General features: G+C 35.4%; 1 protein-coding gene across 4 annotated transcripts; it reads left to right on the forward strand.

The window, feature by feature from the left end:
- Nucleotides 1-1,160: 1,160 nt before the first annotated feature.
- LOC111020428 (NADPH-dependent diflavin oxidoreductase 1) lies at nucleotides 1,161-14,896 on the forward strand. Of its 4 annotated transcripts, none has more exons than XM_088118371.1 (14): nucleotides 1,161-1,368; nucleotides 1,557-1,762; nucleotides 1,857-2,003; nucleotides 3,069-3,146; nucleotides 3,260-3,364; nucleotides 3,555-3,646; nucleotides 7,537-7,715; nucleotides 9,782-9,879; nucleotides 10,852-10,926; nucleotides 11,005-11,115; nucleotides 12,607-12,735; nucleotides 13,119-13,238; nucleotides 13,459-13,675; nucleotides 14,203-14,896. In XM_088118371.1, the coding sequence occupies exons 3-14, from the start codon at nucleotides 1,866-1,868 to the stop codon at nucleotides 14,730-14,732; spliced, it is 1,872 nt and encodes a 623-aa protein (XP_087974497.1). In that variant the 5' UTR covers nucleotides 1,161-1,368; nucleotides 1,557-1,762; nucleotides 1,857-1,865; the 3' UTR covers nucleotides 14,733-14,896. The 4 variants fall into 4 exon arrangements, with proteins under 4 accessions (XP_087974497.1, XP_087974496.1, XP_087974498.1 ...); XM_088118370.1 differs by having other exon boundaries at nucleotides 1,161-1,346; XM_088118372.1 differs by lacking the exon at nucleotides 1,557-1,762 and having other exon boundaries at nucleotides 1,161-1,346.
- Nucleotides 14,897-16,653: the final 1,757 nt, after the last annotated feature.

A 16,653-nucleotide genomic window follows, 5' to 3' on the forward strand; every position in this document is an offset into this window, starting at 1 on the left:
GGGTTTTTTTAGTAAGTTGATCTTAGTTTTCTTTTCAATATGTTCTCAGAGCTTACCTTCTAATTTAAATTTCAAGCCCAGCCCAATCTCAACACTTGGATTTTCAACATTTTTTTGGGCACGTCAGCTTCAAAATCGCCTCTTTCGCTGACAGCTAGTTCGCCGATTTCTTGGCTATGAGGATTTTATTGTAGAAACTAGAGTTTTCATCACCTGCTTTGCTTTGCAATTTTTTGGGATTTTATTTTCTTTTATCTTTTAGGATTAAGGTGAGAAATGATTTCAAATTTCAAAATTTAAAATAATGAAAATGAAAAGAAAATATAATATTTTACGGTTATGCTATAGTTATACTTTAACATGATATTATATTAATAATACTATAATATTTTAATATGAAATAGTAATATCAATCACATATAGAAATGAAATCATTTAATCAAAATCAAGATATACTAAATTATACCTTGCTAATAAATTTAAAAAATAAACCTTGTAAACAATTATTTTTTTAAAGAAAAACATCGAAATTTGAATTATTTCAAATCTAAAATAAAAAGAAATCCATATATATATATATATATTTTCCTTTTAGTGCAACCTCTCACTGATTTTATTTTTATTTTTTTTAACAGGATCTTTTGATAGAAGAGAGAATTTCATGAAGAAAAACACAAGGGGACAAAAAATTACAAAAATGCTTTTAGAAGAATTTATTAAGAAATTTTAAATGTATTTTGCCTTCAACAATAATTCAGAAAAATGTTCTTAGAGACCGAGAAAAAAAAGTAGTTTGTTTGAATGAATATTTAACCATGTATCTGGGTAATTTAGAATGAGATTCTTTTTAATTTCAAATATTGACAAATCTGAGCTATTTGGAATGATTTCAAATTTGTTGTGATTAAAATTTTTTTTTCCAAGCAAACACAGTAAATAATTTAAAATTATTTCTGATTTAACAGATCCTAGTTCCAAATAGATGGTAAAAGTTATTTTAAAAAAGAACAAAAGTAAAAGAAGTGGGATTCAATCACAAAATCCTTGTTTTTATAGGGGTGAGACACCGAACCCAACCGAAAACCGACCCGATTCAAAGCGGTTCGGGTCGGTTCGGTTTATCCAAAAAACAGAAAATTTTAACCCTCGTCCCCCCCCCCCCCGGCCCCTTCCACTCTCACCATACAGACCATCCCTCCTCCCCATCTCTCTCCACACGACGGCAGCCGCATCGATCTCAACGGTGACGGCGGAGATCCCAGCGACGGCGGGCGGCGGCAACCCAAAGAAGCAGCGGCGTCGATCCCAGCGAAAGGCGCCAGCGGTGTCGATCCAAGCGCCCAGTGGTGACTTTTCCCCTTCATAATAGTTGCGATTTTTCTTCATCTTTTCTAGTTCTGGGATGTCGGTCTTTTTTTCTTTTTGGCTAAGGTTTTGTAGATCTGCTTTAGGGTAGAACAACGATTTTCTTAGATTTTCACTCTGTTTGGACTTTTCTTCATCTTCTATTGCGTTTTGGGTTTTTGATTTTACATAAATTTTTTTTTCTTGCAAAGGTTTTGTAGACTTCTTTGATGAGGGTTACAAGAGAGCCGCAGATGACCGAAACAAAGACGAGACCCGACCCGATCCAAACCGAATATATATTCGGGTCGGTTCGGGTTTGTACGAAAACCGACCCCGACCCAACAAATTTACACCCCTCTTTTTAGTCTGAAGTTGATCCATTTTGCCTTACCCCTCGAGTCTTTATACTTGTCAGGCCAGTATCATGACGAATTTGTTGCCAATTTTCTACGAATTTCTGGGTTTTTTTTTTTTTTTTCCTTTTTAAAATTGTTTGAACGTGTTTTCAGTTGAAAGACATGAAAGACCAACCTGAGTTACTGATTCTGTATGCAACTCAAACTGGCAATGCACAAGATGCTGCAGAGAGGCTTGGCCGTGAAGCCGAGCATAGAGGTTGTTCTGTGAGGCTTCTTTCAATGGATGAATATGATGCTGTAAGTTTTCATCTTTTCGTTATCCCCTTTGTTCTGTAGTTAACGAGAAGCTAGAATTATGAGATCATTACCAATCATATGTATATTTGGTGTTGTGGTGAAGGCCAAAGGGACGGCATAATCTGCTCAACTCATTTTCTATTCACAAGGATTGAACATTTTGTCTCAACCCCTGATTTTATAGTCTTGTTCCGCCTAATTGTTAGAATGAGATTTCAATATCTACGCCAATGATAGGATTGGTAAGCCTAAGCAAATTTAAGAATATAAGAAGGACGGCCAGGGGCAAGTAGTTTATGGAGATGATAATGGAAGAAAGGAAAGCCTTATTTTACTAACGGACAAGGATTTGGGGTTTAGTGTTTTAGGAAAAATGGTTTTGGGTACAGAACCGACTACCTTAAATACTGCAATGGCAGAAGCTCGGTGGACGTGTTTGGATTTTAGACTAGGTGATTAGGAGGGCCTAGCTACTCTTGTGTGAAGGAGAAGCTCGTTGTTGCCTAATCTTAACCATCAGATCCTTCTTGATACAATCTTTCTTTGTTATATATTTTTGCTAGGACACAATACAAGAAATTCAAAATGGCAATTGGAAGGAACATTGCAATAATAACTTATTAAGATTTCTAGAAAATTCACGATTAGAATTGAATAGCCAAAGTCTCCTATCCTCAATACAACGGGTTTAAAATGGAAATGAGATGAAATGTTGAAAATGCACAATTAGCCTTAAGGAGCCAAAGTCTTCTATCATCATGACACCCAATTAAAACACTTGTTGAATGAATGTCTTGAGGTAGTTTCAACTTGTGTAGTCACTAAATTTTTTTTTTTGTTTGTAGTTACATCTGTTCCTTTCCTCCTCTAAGTTTTGTTTAATTTCTTTAAAGAACTTTAACCTTTCGTTCACTGTACTAGGAGTTGCATTGTATTTAGCTTCTGCATGCTAGATTTTCTATATATATTTGTATAGACAGACACTTTGCCTGCTCCAGTAATCTTTTTTTAACCATCATGGTGTGTAAAGTAATCTGGCCTTATTGTTTGTATTGAACGTTTCAGAGTTCTTTACCTCATGAAGATGCTATAATTTTTGTTGTCTCTACCACAGGCCAGGGTGAAACACCAGATTCCATGAGGGTTAGTGAGTTTTTAATTTTTGGGTACAGAAGATATTATTTATATTATTCTGCGAAACATGCTTTCTTATATGATTTGTTTTGGCTGCCTGTTCCTCATTTGATTTATATCAGGTCTTTTGGAGGTCCCTTTTACAAAGAAGTTTAAGTCAATATTGGCTTGAAGGAGTACCTTATGCTGTATTTGGATTAGGTGATTCTGGTTATCAAAAATATAATGTAATATTTTTTCTACTTTTCTTTGGAAGTAAAGCCAATATATGCATTCCCCATTTTTTGTACATTATGAAGTTTATTTTCCTCCTGCATCTTGAATGTGCTAGACAAGGATTTGATGATTACAAATTGATTGCATTATAATTTTGTGGCTACATATTAAAGTACCTGCTAATGTATACTATTGATTCAGTTTGTTGCAAAGAAGCTGGACAAGAGACTTTCTGATCTGGGAGCAAGAGCTATTCTGGAAAGAGGGTTGGGTGATGATCAGCACCCTTCAGGGTAGGCTTCCTTTAACCTCTAATTTTGTTGAATGAATCTCTGAAGAAGCTATTTCTTCTTCTTTCCGTTGGATCTACCTTGCCCTTAAATAGATCTAATTTTATGGTCCTCAAAGCAATAGGAAGTTTCATTTGGAATTGATCTTATTTTGTTGGTGACAACGTTTACAAATATATATATATATATGTTGGTTTATTATTTGTAAATATTAGCTGTAAATTAGTTGTCAATATTAATTATTATTTTATCTTTATTTCCATTTATGTTTGAGCCTATCTTCTATATAAGAAGGCCATGTATTTCTTATGATTAATATATTGGAATACAAATAATTTGATTCCATCAAAACTAAGTTGGTATCAGAGCTTAGGAAGTAAACCCTAACTCTCAAAACCCTAGCCATCATAAAAAATACCAAACCCTAATTTTAAAACCCTAGCCGTCATCTACCTCCGGCGAACTCCCCACGGCAACGCAACTGTTGCCGTTGATCCGTCGTCCTCACCATCGATCTGCACCGGTGTCATCCGCACAGATCAAATAAATTCAAATATCCTAAAGACATTTAGAAACCCTAGCCTCTGAGCAGCTGCCGCCGCCCCCTTTTCATTGCCGAAACCCTAGCCGCCGTCGTCAAAAGGCGCACCTTACTTCCGGACGACTCCTTCAGGCTCGGGTTGTTCGCTTGCTGGGTTTATTTCGTCGTGGATTCTGTATCACTGATTGCAGATTCGGAGCTCCGAGGACATTGAGATTCGTCGCACCTCCGCCCGTCGCCCGTCGCCCGTCGCCGTCTGTGCCTATTCCGATGCCGTCTGACGTTGATTCGAGCAGTGTGCCTTCTTTCCATCGTCATTTGCTGCTGGTCGTGGGTAGTTGCGCCACCGAAAGGGAATGACAGACCCACCTCTGCAGGTCACCAGCGTTCGTAAGGAGGAAGACCAACCGAAATTTTCTGGTGACCGTCTGCTTTTTTTAGTTCGTGGGTTGTGGCTGTCTTACAAACCCTAGACCGATTTGGTCGATTCGCTCGATTCGGCTCGGCTCAGTTTGGTTCGGTTTGCATTTAGGATCTGTTTGGTCCGGTTCGGACCGGTTCACTCAGATCGGTCTGGTCCATCCGGTTTGGCCTGGTTTGGTTCATCGGTTCTGTCTATTTCTTGCCATTTTTTTTTGGCTTTCTGGTTCAGTCTTTCTACTCTAATATCAGTTTTGTGGTCTGATTGTTATAGTTAATCTGTTTTTGCCACCATGGTTGAAGAAATCGTTGAAGTAACTCAAAGTTCCAACCAAAGTCTAGCGGAATATGAGAGTGACCGGGAGCAAGTTCACACTAATAGTGTTGACTCAAATCCATCTATTAAAGAGCATCTATCACAACAGCTAGAGACCAATTCGTCATTTGGTAATCTTTGTATTTCCTTGGCACAAACAGGTAATTACCCTAGAGCATTCAATGCCAATCCATCTGCAAATGGTTGTGTTTTTTGAACAATATACCTGTTCCTCTTCCTAATGTTTTAAGTCCCAACTTTACTAGTCCTAGTCCGATCTTTACGAGTCCTTCAATGCCAAGTGTAGAAAATTCTGATTCGGGGGAGAATTACTACGAAATGATCACATTGGTCCAAATCCTGAGTTTAAGTTTTACACTAGAGGAAGACTCAATCAAACGAATGAGGACCAGATAGCTGACTCATCACAGACCCAATCTGAAACTCCGAGGGATAATTCTGAAACTCCAGGTAATCAATCTCCGAGCTCCATTCTTGTCACTCCAAATATTGAAAATATCACACCTGTTGTTTATGATCTTGATGTTCCTATAGCCTTAAGAAAAGGAACTCGAACTTGCACCAAATATCCCATTGCAAACTATATCTCCTATGAAAAATTATCAAGTAGTCATAAAGCCTTTACGTCTAGGATAACTAACTTGTTTATTCCAAGAAACATACAAGAAGCCCTAAATGATCCAAATTGGAAACTAGCTGTTATGGAGGAGATGAATGCTCTAAGACATAATTGTACATGGGAGATTGTAGATTTACCAAGAGATAAGAAAACTGTGGGGTGTAAATCAGTTTTTACAATCAAGTGTAATGCTGATAGTAGTGTTGAAAGGTATAAAGCTAGACTAGTTGCTAAGAGATTTACTCAAACCTATGAGATTGATTATCAGGAAACTTTTGCTCCTGTTGCTAAAATCAACTTCATTAGGATACTTTTATCTCTAGCTGCAAATTTAGATTGGCCTCTTCATCAACTCGATGTAAAAAATGCTTTTCTGAATGGAGATCTTGAAGAAGAAGTATTTATGAGTTTACCACCAGGTTTTGAAGCTAATCTTGGAAAGGATAAAGTATGTCAGTTAAAGAAATCTCTGTATGGACTCAAACAATCTCCGAGAGCATGGTTTGAACGATTTGGTAAAGTAGTCATGAGCTATGGATTCCTTCAAAGTCAAGCTGATCATACCATTTTTTACAAACGTTCTGAAAGCAATAAAACTGCAATTTTGATTGTCTATGTAGATGACATTGTGCTTACAGGTGATGACGAAGTAGAACTGGCTACTTTAAAAAAAAGACTCGCAAGCGAATTTCAAATCAAGGACCTAGGAACGTTAAAGTACTTCCTAGGAATGGAGTTTGCAAGATCTAAGAAAGGTATCTTTGTTAACCAAAGAAAATATATTCTTGATTTACTTAGAGAAACAGGTTTGCTTGGATGGAAGGTAGCTGAGACCCCTGTTGAACCTAATTTGAAACTGGAAGCTGCAAGAGAAGAAGAAGTAAAGGATAAGGAACGATATCAAAGTCTTGTGGGAAGACTCATCTACTTGTCTCACACACGTCCAGATATTACCTTTGCAGTAAGCATGGTAAGTCAATTTATGCACTCACCAGGATCAGTTCACTTTGAAGCTGCCTATAGAATTTTAAGATATCTGAAAGGAACTCCAGGAAAAGGTATATTGTTCAAAAAACACAACCATTTGCAGGTTGAAGTTTATACCGATGCTGATTGGGCAGGAAGTATGACAGATAGAAGATCTACTTCTAGTTATTGTTCATTTGTTGGAGGTAACTTAGTAACTTGGCGAAGTAAGAAACAAAATGTAGTTGCTAGAAGCAGTGCTGAAGCAGAATTTAGGGCCCTGGCCCATGGTATTTGTGAAGGGATGTGGATAAAAAGGTTACTTGAAGAATTGAGAGTATTTCAGAAAGCACCCATAAAAGTTTATTGCGACAACAAGGCTGCCATCTCCATAGCCCACAATCCAGTTCAACATGATAGGACTAAGCATATTGAAATTGACAAACATTTCATAAAAGAAAAAGTTGATACCGGCGTGATATGTATCCCTTACCTCCCAACAATGGAGCAGACTGCCGATGTGTTGACAAAAGGACTACCGAAAGTACAATTTGACAAGCTGGCAATGGAAGATATCTTTCAACCAGCTTGAGGGGGAGTGTTGGTTTATTATTTGTAAATATTAACTGTAAATTAGTTGTCAATATTAATTATTATTTTATCTTTATTTCCATTTATGTTTGAGCCTATCTTCTATATAAGAAGGCCATGTATTTCTTATGATTAATATATTGGAATACAAATAATTTGATTCCATCAAAACTAAGTATATATGTATATATATGTATATATATATATATATATTTATTTATTTATTTATTTAATAGGAAACAGATAAGTATTTTCCACAAAAAGGAAAAAAGGAACAGCCTATGAGTCAGGGTTAGAAGGAACCCCGACAACATTTACAAACATAGTTGCTTGAATGTTTTTAATGTCTTCCTTAACCTGCATTTTATGGCGATATAAAATTAAGTGATTGAAAGATTAATGCTCTCACTCTCCACCAGGTATGAGGCTGCTCTAGATCCTTGGATGTTATCATTGTGGAGGTCATTGAATGATATTACTCCAATGTTCTTTCCAAAAGGCATTGATTTTGCATTTTCAAGTGACACATTAATTGATCAACCAAGCATTCATGTTATATATCACGATGTGGGCAAGTTGGATACACAATTAACCTCAGGTATGCTAGTTTCCTGAATTTCGATTATGAAGAGTGTAATGAAAGATTCAAAATTAATAGAAAATTCATTGATATTTTTTTGTAGAAGTTTACATCACACTACTTCTTCGTGGTGCATCAGAAAATTCTTTTGTAATTACAACCTTCTATTACACTCTTCATAATCGAAAATTCTTTTGAAAATTCAGCATTTTTTTCACAAGTTTCTTGCAACCAAAAGACGAAAGGGCTTTATGTCTGAATTGGTTTTGGAATTCCTAAATTACACTACACAATAACCAAACCTGTAAAAGCATTTCCCTTTAAGAACTTCCCTGAGTACATATCACACAACCCAACCTGAAATCTTTAGGAAAAACTTATCGACTAGAGTTTATTATGGAATAAGAATAACCATCGAACTAGCCCCCAAGAGGCAGCTCGGTTGGCAAGGCCTCGAGTTCTCTTGGTCTGGTTTAGAGGTTTCAAGTTCAAACCTTCTGGTGAGTTAAAACCTTTGATGTCTTTTGGGTCCGAGCCTTAGTTGGTATGGGTGCCCTTGGATATAGAGGAGTAAAGCTCTGACTCCCAGTTATAAAAAAAAAAAAAAATAATAGTAATAATAATAATAAATAACCACCAAACTCTCCGCCTAATGAAACCTTTAAAGAACAATTAGTTTTAGAACACTCTCCCACCTCCACCCAATATCTAGACTAAAGAATTACCACAAAGCATTTCAAGATTTACAGACAATAAGAAAAAGTTAACAGAATAATCTCTAAGCCTTTTCAAGTCTCCAAAAAGCAGTATTCTCATAAAACTCCAATATGGATACCCAATCTTGAGGAGTCTTGTTTATTCGGGTCCTGTCGGGTGTATATGGCCTTGGGCCCAAGCCCCACCCCCACCCTGCTAGTAACTTAGTTGCCTTATGCATCTTGGTCTTCCTAGTTTGGTTTTAGGTCCAAGTTTATTTAATTAGGCTGTATAATCTTGTGAAATTGAGTATTACAGAAACTATTATCTCATCTCTTCTTCTGACTTAACATGTTTCCTTCAATTTTTTATTATTTCCTCATTTGAAGGGCACGTATCATTTTTTTTCTTTTATGAAAACCACAAATTTCATTGAGAACAAATGAAAGAATACAAGAGGGCAATAAAAAAAGGAGGAAATGCCAAGCCAAAATGAGCCAAGAAACAACCAAAGACAAAAGAAAGTAAAAATAAAAGATTAAAGTACTAAGAAAAGCAAATTATATAAGTGAGCTCCAATTCAAAAGAACGAGAGATAAATGGTAATCACTAGATTCTTTGGTGACGGAAGCGTAAAGAGAGGCATTGAACTTAGCCAAATGTTAAACCTCCTCCCAGAAACTTTCCTTATTGCTAAAGACTCTCTTATTTCTCTCAAGCCAAATGTTCCACAAAATCACAAAAAAGGATGCCTGCCATAAAAACGCCCCTTTATCACGACAAGGGGGGATGAAACAAGACTTCCTCCATGATAAGCATGCATGAACAGCTACAAGCCAACTGCATATCAAAATTCCCAAAGAAACTATCCCAATAGCTGAAGCATACTGACAATCCCAAAGAACATGATTCAAACTTTTTTTAGCCTTCATTTTTTTTAACAAGATATGAACTTTTCATTGAAGGTATGAAAAGGAACAAAAATTGTTCAAAGATTCAAACTCCCAAAGGAGTGAGAGAGAAAATAATAAAAGAGAAAGTAAAAAACAAAGAATACTTTCTGCAGCATTCTTATTGATATATTATTCTTTTTCTTGGAGTAGAATATCTTGGTTCTGATTCATATGAATATTTATTTATTTATTATTTCATAAGAAACATAGCAATTCATGGGAATATTTAAGATCTACTTATATCTTAATCTGTCTTCAATTCTGTGTTCAGTGGACCATGGTTTATTTTTTTTCTGTCTGCAACTTGCTGTGTTTTTTAGTTTACTCTATGAATTATTTTCTTCTAATTTTTTTCATGATTGATGTGATGTTAATTTCTTTTTTGGTAGCCTTCCTACAATTTATTGACTAATTGACATTGCTGTTGTCTCTCAGATTTGAAGCGGATGGAGATACAAATTGAGAGTGCTCGCTTGATGTCTCCTGGAAAATGTTCCCTTGGCAAGAAAAAACCTGATTGCTTTCTTAATATGGTATTAAACCTTGGCTAGTTGACTCTATTGTTTCTTCTCAAAGTTTGACATCACTTAATATATAGAGATTTTGTTGTATATGGGTGTGATACAAAGAGCGAGGGAGTATTAATCATGGGATGGAAGCTGAATTCAATTTTGAACCCTAGGTGAACTATTTTTCCAATTCCCCCATTGAAGTCATTGGTCAATTGACTCAATATCTTCCTGATGACAAATAATTGGGATTGTCTAAACTTATTCGCAAAACGTCCAAAATTATTGATGATGAAGAACTTGGCATGTCTTGTGGTGTGATTCATTAATAGGATAAAACCTGGAATTCTGGAAGAGTTCGCTAGCTTTGTAGTATCATATCCACTTTGTTAATCAACTAAGGGTGAAAACCTTACTGAGTATAGGTTCTCGTAAGACATTTGGATTTTGACCGTGGAATGATGTACCTTGGCGGCTTGATGCTTTCTTCTTACTTATACTCTTCCAACTAGTTGAGAGAAAATTTCAATATTCTAGCTGATTACTTCCGGGAATCTTTTTCAATCTCTTTTTGGAATAAGATATACTATTTAATGACGCCTTTAAGGATGCTCTCCAGTGACAACCATTCTGCCCGCACGAGAACTAATTGACTAACACGTAACAAGTGAATTAACAGTAGGACAACTAACTAAACAGCATGTAAACTGAAATGCAATGTTAACCTAGATCACACGACATCACAAAGGGCTGGGGGGTGAATTGTTGGTTTAATTTACTAGGCTTAACTTTGCATTAAAATAAAATGACCTGTCTCTTTAAATATTGCTAAATAACTCATTTTTTGTTGCAAGGTTAGATATTGTATCGTCTTTATCTCAATTCTTGCCCACAGGGCTTTTCTTTTTATTTTGAGATTTTTTAATAACTTAGATCATATTCTTAATATCTTTTCTATTCTCAAATCATTTATTAACCTTTTTTTTATATATGTAGATAAAAAATCAGCATTTGTGTAAAGTAGGCTCCGGAAAGGATGTGCGCCACTTTGAATTTGAATTTGTTTCTTCTGTAAGTTGGTAATGTCCACTTTTTCATTATCCTTTTTTGTTCTTTTTTGACATTAATTGCATTCTGAACTAATTTTAGGTAATAGAATATGAAGTTGGTGACGTCCTCGAGGTTCTTCCTAGTCAGAATCCTGCTGCTGTAGATGCTTTCATACAACATTGCAATTTGGACCCCGAGTCGTTTATCACTGTAAGAGTTTGGCTTGCCAGTTCGTAAATTCTAAGTGGTCATCTTATTATAGATTTTCTTGGGAAATACTTCTCCAGGATCATCCTTTCATTGTGTGGGATGCACATGTGCTAGATTAATTAATTAATTATTTTATTTTCATCACTTTGAAGATGTGCAAAATTGAAATTCTATGTACTCTTTTGTCAATTCTTTGAAAACTTTCTTCCACTGGTTTTATTAAGTGTGGAAGAACTTATTTATTTATTTTCTGTAATCTGATAGTTACCACTCCTATTCATAAAATAAAGAGTTCACAAACAAAACAAATAGAAAAATTCATGAATTATGCTAGACCAATTTGAGATGGATAGCTTCTCTCTCCAGTCACTCTTAACAAAATGGTTACCTCACAAACATTCTAATTATATATAAAGCGTGGAACGTCACACTAACTTTGGGAGGCTATATCCTTTTCTACCTCGTGGCATAGACACTTACAATAGGAGGCCTAACGCAATCAAGGAAAAATGATATTTGGAAAGGAAATAACAAACCGTTATAATTATATGGACTTGATCCAAGTCCATAATCTAAAAAGAACTAACTGATGAGTTAGGTAGGTTTTGTTGATGATGGAGGATTAACCTCCCTTTACTATATACTGTTCTTGGTGGATATTTGGTAACCGCTGAGGAACAAGAAACAATTTTTTTCTAGATCTACCATCTATGCCTTAGTCTGGCTACAGCACTAGTAATTTGTGTACTAATCCGAAGTAGATCTGTTTTTGCTTGAAATTCAAGATTGAGACAGAGACAAATTTTAGCCCTGATAATAATATGGTTGTGTTAATTGCTTATAGTACTGTGCAACATGACTAAACTAAATATGAAGACTGTTGGACAAATGATAAAGTCCACCAGTCAGCACATCCTAGTTAATTTAGAAAGAAATGACATGGTATATTCATTAAGTAACGATATATATAGTTGAAATGCTTGGTATGGTGGATAGCTACCGAAGTTTGAGGATGAGTCAAAGAATGAGTTGGTTTATTTGGCTGCTTCGTCTCAGTTTTAGAACATTGTATTCCGGATTTTTAGAAAAAAGAACAAACTAAAGCCCTCCTTGATTCATTGACATGCTTCAATGAAACTTCCTTATTAAGGACTTCTGTTTCTTATCCTCTCGTATTATCCTTTTAGTCTAATTCGTTGAGTTCGAGTCTAGATCTCATTGGTGACATTCGTTAGGGTTGGCAAATTGTACTGTCATTTGCTATGTTTTCTTTTTAGCTGTTCTCTTTATCTTCTAGGCAAAATACTATGTATTTGAAAGAGAAGATATGATACAATGAAAAGTTCGAGTTTCTATCGGTAGTCAAATCTATAACTTTCTTCCTACTCTGCATTTTTCATTTTGTTGACGTTAATCCTTTAAAGTTCATCTTCAAATGAACTTGTTGTGTAAGTAAATCTTCTCTATACCAAATAACACATCTCATTTCAGGTTTCTCCAAGAAATGGACGGCAGCAGGATCCTGTCCTAAATGCCAAAATGGTCCCTACCAAATTGAAAACTTTCATTGAATTGACAATGGATGTTGCCTCAGCTTCTCCTCGACGCTACTTTTTTGAGGCAAGTCCTTTATGTTTTTTTCTCATTTTTTCCATGGTGTTCAGTTGCTGCAGCATGTAACTATTATTGATGGGAAAGAGAGAGTTATAGATTACTATTTTTATTACCCATGTACTTTTTTTGGTACAAGGTGTGTGGGAGGGGTGGGGACTCAAGCCTCTGACCTTTAGAGAGTAACTGGTACCCTAACCCATATTTTGCATACAATACAATCTTACAATATATACAAACTACATGCCAAATATAGAAACAAAAGTAACAGTGGAGAAAGTGCTAAGGCAGCCACTAATTTTGGGATTGAAAAAGGAAAGAATATAAGTTTAAGTGTTTATTTCTTTGGTTTCTTTTTCTGCATCTATGTTTAAGTTTAATTTTTCTTCCAGGTTATGAGTTACTATGCGACAGCTCCACATGAAAAGGATAGACTTCAATATTTTGCCTCACCTGAAGGAAGAGATGATTTATATCAGTACAATCAAAAGGAAAGAAGAAACGTTCTCGAGGTAATTCCAAATATTTACATAAATGCAGGCTCTAATCATTGTCATAACTTGAAAGCTTTTATTGGAAATTCATTTTAATAATCATTTTGCATACCCCAAATATTTTTGCTGCATTTTGTCTTTAGCAAAAACATGCCCGTTTCTGTAGTTTGAAATATACCCAATAGTGAGCTAGAAGATGAAAACATACCCATTTACTTGTTTTTGTATTGTACCACAGGTATTACAAGATTTTCCTTCTGTCAAAATGCCATTTGATTGGTTGGTGCAGTTGGTTCCTCCATTGAAAACAAGAGCATTCTCCATATCTTCTTCCCGTTTAGCTCACCCAAATCAGGTGCACTTAACTGTAAATGTAGTATCTTGGACGACACCATATAAAAGGAACCGCTCGGGTCTTTGCTCAAGTTGGCTTGCCGAACTCGATCCTAGACAATGTACGTGGAATAGAACTTAGCATCTATTGTTATTATTGTTATTATTTTATCGGTGGCATCCAATAAAACGAACAATATGAGTTACTATGGTGGTGTCATAGGAATACAAAATTTTTTTATAACTACAACCTCTCTAGGATCCTTCAAGACTAGAGAGCTTTGCTTTACTAGTTTTTTTGGTGAGGGGCCTCCTCGCCCCCTGTTCTTAGGCCGTTGAGTCGTTTTCTTATTTAAAGAAAAAAGAAAAAAAGAAAAAAAGAAAAAAAAATTTATTGGTGGCCACTGGCCACATTTTGCATTATGCTTTTAGCCCACCCCACTAATCTTAGGAGGCTTCACTTACCTCAAAGCCAATTCTAAGATACTAAGGTTTTAAGTTATTAATTTTTTAACTTGAAGGCTTGAACCCAAGATCTAAAGCATTTGGTGCCAGACACCCTTGAGGGTAATTTAGCATCCGTTATTGATGTAGCACTTAATTTTGATCTACTTATTGATGTATTTGGATATGTTTTATGTCATAACAGGTGTTTATGTCCCAGTATGGTTCCGTAAGGGTTATCTTCCCGCCCCGTCCCCATCCCTTCCCATAGTTCTTGTTGGACCTGGAACAGGGTGTGCACCCTTCAGAGGATTCGTAGAGGAAAGGTCCATGGAAAACCACTCTATGTTAACTGCTCCAATTTTGTTCTTCTTTGGCTGTCGCAATGAGGATAATGACTTTTTATATCGAGATTTTTGGTTATCGAATTCAACAAATTCCAGAGTACTTTCTGAGGAGAAAGGTGGGGGCTTTTACGTAGCTTTCTCCCGAGATCAACCACAAAAGGTTTACGTACAACATAAGATGGTGGAACATAGTGAAAGAATTTGGAGCATGCTTAGCACGGGTGCGGCTGTATATGTTGCAGGTTCTTCAACAAAGATGCCTTCGGATGTATGGTCAAGTTTTGAGGAAATTATATCGAAAGAAACTCAGCTTCCACGGGAATATGCTGTAAGGTGGCTAAGGGCATTGGAGAAGGCTGGTAAGTACCATGTTGAAGCTTGGTCTTGACCTTGCTTGTCTATTGTTTAATATATATATTTTCCTTTTGCTCTTCCCTTCCCATTGTTCACTTTGAAATGGTCACATCATGAGGAAATTTTATTTTTAGGGATTGTAAACATTATTACTTCGAGTACATAATTTAATTATTGTTCCAATAGGAGACTTGCTTAGCATGCATTTGTGTTAGGTAAATTATCTTTTGGTACATGACGATTGGGTAATAGGTCTATTTGGTCTACAAGTTTTATTTTCTAAGATTTAAGAAATACTCCATTTTAGTCCTTGACGGGAATCTTACGTTAGCTAACTGAACAGGATGGGGGCTGGGAAAAGAGAGTGAAATTTATGGGAGGCAGAATAGAGAGGAGAACGCGAGGAGGTGGGCTCCAACGATTGTAGGGGTGGGTGTGGGGATGAGGGTTAGGGTAGAAGTTGGGGAAGGAGAGATTTAGAACAATAAAAAGTCACAGTCAAAGATGAACTTAGTTCAGTGGTAATTGACACTTATATATGATCAAGAGATTGTGGGTTCAAAATCCCACCCCTATTTGTTGTACTAAAGAAGAAAAAAAGTCACATCAACGTTTAAATTAATTTAATATATCCTATCATATTTCTGTTAAAGGGGACTAATACAAACCTCATGTTAGGGATAATTTCATAAACCTTGAGGGGCAATGTATGAGATTTTGAAATCTAAAGAGCAAATAGACTTGTTAGTCAAACTTTTGGAATCAAAAATATAATTTATTCTAAAAAAATTTATGTTAGAAGATTTTTGTAAATAGATAAGTGATGGAAGCTACACGGGAATTATTGATAAGGTAAGAATTATGAGGTATTTTAGCTTAGACTTAATTGTACGTCTTCCATCGCACGTTTAGCTTTATGATATTGGACATGTTCATGAGGTTTTTCTTTATTGGACATGTTCATGAGTTTTTTCTTTTCTTTTTTTTCTTTCTTTAGGAAGACAATTATGGTACTTGATTCTTTCAATAGAATTAACATATAAATTCATAAAATAACATAAATAGAGATTTGAAAAGAGAAGGTAGGTGTGTTATGGTTGAGAGGGACTTTTTTGGATTTATAATCCAAGTCGAGAGTGGTGTTACGGAAACAGATATTTGATGAAAAACGATTTTTACGTTCGGTTTAGAAAGCACTTTTTTTATTTCAATCAATTGCAAGATTTTTTTTTAATATTCTCAGGAAAACACGTGAAAAGTAAAAGAATTTTAGCATCGTATTATAATTTTAATGCTTAAATAATTATTTGGGCACAGCCCTTTTAATTAATTACTATTTGTATTTATTAGTTCAATCCCAAACTTGAAGAATAGTAGTGGATGTTTTACCTTCTTAAGCTAGGTTTGAATTACTAATTACTTGTCATCTTAGTACTAAAAAAAGTATATATACATACATACCTGTTTTCTTCCCACTACCAATATTTTAAAATAATAAATTTGATTAAAAAAATTCATCTAACCAAATTTTCAAAGCAGAAATTTAAACATAAAAAATAATAAAAAAACTTGAAATTGAAGTTTTTGATGCATAAATTGGTCCAAATCTGTATCAATTTTCTATAATAAAAATGATCCGACGAAATTGCAAAATAGAAAGATTATATACTAGCATGGTACTAGCTACATACTTCGATGCATAAGTCACTGTTGAAGTTTCGTGTGAAGCAAAGAAAAAGCATTTTCCTTCCATTTACAGAGTAGAAAATGTAAGGATATCTTCTCCTAAAGTCATCAGAGTATATTTTTTGAATTTCTTAGATAAGATGATCTTTAAATTCGAGACAATCCCGCACTGCTTTTACTTGAATTTTAGCTTAGTTGGTTTTCATGGTGTCATTACTTAAGATCGACCAAACCGGCCTACAAAGAATAGCCTGGCCGTCGTGAGCTAA

Source organism: Momordica charantia, unplaced genomic scaffold (genome assembly GCF_013281855.1).
Source record: "Momordica charantia cultivar OHB3-1 unplaced genomic scaffold, Mcharantia_2.0 BLBB01000116.1, whole genome shotgun sequence".
Classification (NCBI taxonomy): domain Eukaryota; kingdom Viridiplantae; phylum Streptophyta; class Magnoliopsida; order Cucurbitales; family Cucurbitaceae; genus Momordica; species Momordica charantia.

What these genes read in the sequence shown, in the direction of transcription:
- LOC111020428 (XM_088118371.1), top strand. Translation starts at nt 1,866, where the DNA reads ATGAAAGACCAACCTGAGTTACTGATTCTGTATGCAACTCAAACTGGC. An exon ending in GGATACACAATTAACCTCAG is followed by an intron (nt 7,716 to 9,781) that starts GTATGCTAGTTT and finishes GTTGTCTCTCAG; the next exon opens with ATTTGAAGCGGATGGAGATA. An exon ending in ACCCCGAGTCGTTTATCACT is followed by an intron (nt 11,116 to 12,606) that starts GTAAGAGTTTGG and finishes ATCTCATTTCAG; the next exon opens with GTTTCTCCAAGAAATGGACG.